The 4803-nt window shown below is 45.8% G+C and overlaps 1 protein-coding gene across 1 annotated transcript in view; it reads right to left on the reverse strand.

Annotated features, from left to right (window-relative positions):
- The window catches only part of gipc3 (GIPC PDZ domain containing family, member 3), an 8104-nt gene extending 6118 nt beyond the window's left edge, over positions 1 to 1986 (reverse strand). Inside the window, exon 1 of the mRNA XM_042708990.1 lies at positions 1711 to 1986. Coding sequence (XP_042564924.1) covers positions 1711 to 1986 — 276 coding nt within the window. The remainder of the gene's footprint in view (positions 1 to 1710) is intronic.
- Between the last annotated feature and the right edge of the window lie 2817 nt (positions 1987 to 4803).

Below are 4803 nucleotides of genomic sequence, written 5' to 3' on the forward strand. Positions count from 1 at the left end.
ACAGAGAGGGGGGGATGTTTTTATTTATTTTTTATCATGAAAACCACATACTGCGAGACGCTAGCATCGTGATCAACGTCGGAGTTCTCTTCATCACCAGAGTTCTCCTGGGGTGGGGCATTCACTACAACTTCTTCCACTGGGCAGACTTAGTTATGTTGTGTAGAGGTTGGATTCGATTTTTTTTTGTGCGGGTCCTGTTAAGAAGGACGCTATGCTGCTCTGGACTCATTTTGCCATCGTCTTACAGTATTTAGCTGGCTATGCTAATTTCCGTGTATGTAATATTGTTATGTATACAATGTATTTATGTGCATGGGGACGTTCGCGAATTCTGAGACTGCCGACAGTTCGGGTCAGGTGAACATTAGTGCCAGCGATGTAGGCTATAAGTGTAAGAAGACTGTCAAAACCTGCCTGTTTTTTCATTGTTTTTTTTTGATAATTGAGGGTTGTCCCCCGTGGATGAAATTCATCCAGCTGAGGTAGGGATGTAAAAAACAGAGGGGGAGAATCCCCCCATCCCCCCCCCCAACAAATCGCACCCTGCATATACGTATCAGCACATGTGCTAGCAGGCCATTAGCAATGTATTTACCACCGAAGAGTAAGTGCATCATTTTAACCATAGACCTTCTGAAACCTCTGACCTCTTCCCAATCCCTCTTTAAACAACTGAAATTCTGATCAGCTGATCCCAAACACAAGGAGAGAACTGTTCCTCATCTGAAACAAACTCCATCTATGAGCCATCGTGGGGTTGAACAGATTCAGTTCCTCATCTGAAACAAACTTCATCTATGAGCCATAGTGACACTGTTTAAGATGAAAAGATCACATATATCCAAACCTATAAAATGCCCAAGTAAAAGTAATAAGAATTGTAAGAATAAGGACTGTATGCCTGACATAGGTTATGGCTTTGTGCCATCTTGTTTCTTAGTCATTGCCTAGAGAACTTTACATTTATGACGGGTCTGTAATGAATTTGTATGGTGTGGTTTGAGAGAGATAACACGGAAATGTAACAGTGATGACCTTAACGTGTAAAGGTAACAACCGCATTGCACAGATAAGGGAGCACTCAGTGAAGGACACCCTGCTTTCAAGGTGCTGTGCTGTGCTTCAGTTAGCCAATGCTGGCCCTGTTCTCTCCTCTCCCGCTCTCTCCCCTGATCTCTGTTCTGCACTGAGAGACAAATGGCTCTAAGAAATGGCCACACTGTTTTAGCACAGATCCCCTGACAGCGTTTGAAGCCATCATATGCTTTCCACTTGGCCACTGATCAACAGCCTTAGCATCCCAAAGGGTGTGTGTGTGTGTGTGTGTGAGAGAAGGCTGTTTCTAGAATAATCCTGGGCCAGCAGATTACCCTGGGAAACTAAGCGCCACAGACAACAAAGACACACACACACACACAAACACACACACACACACACACACACAGAGGCTGCTCACTGTTTCATGCAGTTTCCGCTATCCAGATCCCTTACTCCACCCTTGGAACTCCTCCTTTACTCCACACTAAGAACTCCTTCTTTACTCCACCCTTGGAACTCATCCTTTACTCCACACTAAGAACTCATCATTTACTCCACCCTTGGAACTCATCCTTTACTCCAAACTAAGAACTCATCCCTTACTCCACACTAAGAACTCATCCCTTACTCCACCCTAAGAACCATAAGATGATGAGTGTGTGCTCCTACCTCCGACGGGGAGATGATAAAGGCCTCTGCGATCTTGGCGTAGAGCTCCTTGACGTTGGTGAAGCCGTGGATACGTCCTGTCGGGCTGCCATGGGCCAGCTGTGTGTGGAAGACCAGGCGTGGTCGTGTGCAGGGTGGGGGTCCGGCGGGGGGCGGCGGGGAGGCCGGGGGGAGGGGGGGTGCGGATGGAACGGCCCGGAGGGGCTCCTGAGGGGCCGGGGGCTCCTGCTCCTGCGGCGTCGCCTGCGGGCTCATGTCGGCGGCTCCGTTCTGCATGGGTCGCTGCGGAGACGAGGACGGCACTGCCTGCCTGCTGGGCGCTATCTGGCTGCTGGACGCTCCTCTCCGGCTGGACACTGCCCCTGCTACCTGCCACCTGTTGAATTAGTGATGCGCGTTGCCAGGCAACGCAGGACAGGCGAGCGTGGTCAGCCATGCTGAGAGGACACCCGACACCCGGGAGACACTCGAGACTGCAGAGCAAACCCATGGTGAACAACACACACACATCACACCAGCCAGCACACACACCACACACACACACACACACACACACACACATTAGCTGAGAATGAACAAGTGTCCAAGTGCACTTTTGAAATGTATTTATTAATATTTCATTCTATGACATTTATTTTCATATTATTTTGTTTTATATACTTTTTATAAATAATATAATATTATCATTTTGCACCAAATTATGTTATTTTATATCAAAACGACACCAGCCAGCAACACACATCACACACACACATCTCACACACATCACACAAACACACACATCTCACACACACATCACACCAGCCAGCACAGTCCCCACCACACACACACACACACACATCTCACACACATCACACAAACACAAACACAAACATTTCACACACACATCACGCCAGCCAGCACAGCACCCACCACACACACACATCACACAAACACAAACATCTCACACACACATCACGCCAGCCAGCACAGCCCCCACCACACTCATCACATACACACACACCTCATCACACCACACGTTGCCTCAGGTCAGTATGCAAACAGTGAGGGTATTGAGCGCGTAGAGACAACGGCGGCTTCTCAGTTCCAGCCCAGTGACGCAGCAGACATCAGCACAGTGACCTCTCTGACCCCAGCGCCCGCACACTAATGGGCCTGTGTAATATATATATTCCCTAATTGCACAAGCTCTCAGCTGAGCATTCACAAGCCAGACAGCAGGGGGCGCTGGAAGGGGATCTGGCTCCGATCCGGCCAAGATCCGTTCCCGAGTCTGTTGCTTCCTGGGCTGCACAAAACGCCTACTGTGGTTCCTGAAGGTATTTCAGGATGAGATGATTTATCCTGACTGACGAACACAAAGCCACAGTTCGATGAGGAGCTGAAGAACAAGACCTCTTTCTGTGGTTTGTCTTAACACAAAGAAGGTCTAACGGAGTTCAGCATCCTGACAACATGACGAGTGACACACAGCTGATGTTCCCATACGCTTCATAACACAAGTCATGTCAAGTGTGTGTGTGTGTGTGTGTGTGTGTGTGTGTGCGTTCGTGTGTGTGTGCGTCTGTGAGAGTGTGCGTGTGTGAGTGTGTTAAATAAGCTTCATAACACAAGTCATTTTGAAAAATGTAAACAAATATTTAACATTTTTGTGCAATGTCATCAGAACAGAGAATATGTCATAAGACACAGCATGTTATTTCACTCAGGGGGATTCAATGAAACTCTCCCTTATTTAATTCATGACCACAACCATAAGGTCTTCAGGTCAATGAAGGATCAGTCAATATTCAAGACATATTCTTTACATCGAAACCTTTTGTAGAATTCTGAAAAAAAAAAAAATGATTACCTTTATAGTTCAGGCCATTATATCTCTTTCAGTAATATGAAACACACTTTTACGTCTCTGTGTGACAGTGTTCTCCCAGAGACAGTCCCAGACTCCGGCGCCATGCTGTCCTGCAGCATATCAGCTGGCTGCCGGAAGAATCATGGGCCAGGGCCGGAGTCCTCACAAACACACACACACACACACACACACACACACACACACATACACACACCAGGGCCGGAGTCAGCTGCCAGTGAAAGCAGACAGTGTGTTCAGTGTGGATGTACCCGACAGTGAGAGTACACGCACACACAAACTCACACACACACACACACACACACACACATATACATGCATACACACACCAGGGCCAGAGTCAGCTTGCAGTGAAAGCTGACAGTGTGGGTTCGAAAGCGCCTAGTGTGTTCAGTAGTGATATACCTGACAGTGAAAGTACACACTCACACACACACTCACACACACACACACACACACATACACACACACACACACACACACACACACACACACACACACACACACACACACATGCTCCCAGTGTAAACAGACAGTATGGGTCCGAAAGTCCCTAATTTGTTAAATCTCAATACGCTATTTGAGAAAGTTGCTCTTTATCATTCAAAAAAAATCAGCTCCATGATTGACATGTCTGTGCGTCAGCCAATGTTTCATCAAATCGATTCATATTTGTGGAAGGCCACAAGCTAAAATGTCCATTCTTTTAACTCTTAAAGATGATTGAGAAGTGATCGCTATATCTGTTCTCTTAGCTCTTAAACAGGGTTGGGAGGATTACTTTAAAAATGTATTCCGATACAATTACTGATTACCTGTTTACATTTTTATTCAGTAACCTAATCCAAGTATCACAATATTAAAGTAATGTAACTTGATTACTTTCCGTTACTTTTGGATTTCCTCAATGCCAAAAACATTGGTCCAACCTTGAAGACAAAGACATGTACTGCTAGAGTCATAAACTGTGCAACTGTGCAAACTGTGCTTTTTCAGTTTACATACTTTCTGCTTTTGTGCAGTAGTAGTGCTATATAAATAACATCTGGTGTGGCCGTCCTACTTATTACTGAGGAAATGAACTTAGTATGCTACAAATATCAAAATGTACTATATTGTTATAGCTATGTGTTGGACAACAAACTGAACTCAATACTAAATATGTAAAGCTCTTTTTATGTGCCACTGTATTGATTGGAATGTCTGGATATCCTTTTTGGACC

The sequence above is a fragment of the Clupea harengus genome, chromosome 10 (genome assembly GCF_900700415.2).
Source record: "Clupea harengus chromosome 10, Ch_v2.0.2, whole genome shotgun sequence".
NCBI classification, from domain to species: Eukaryota; Metazoa; Chordata; class Actinopteri; order Clupeiformes; family Clupeidae; genus Clupea; species Clupea harengus.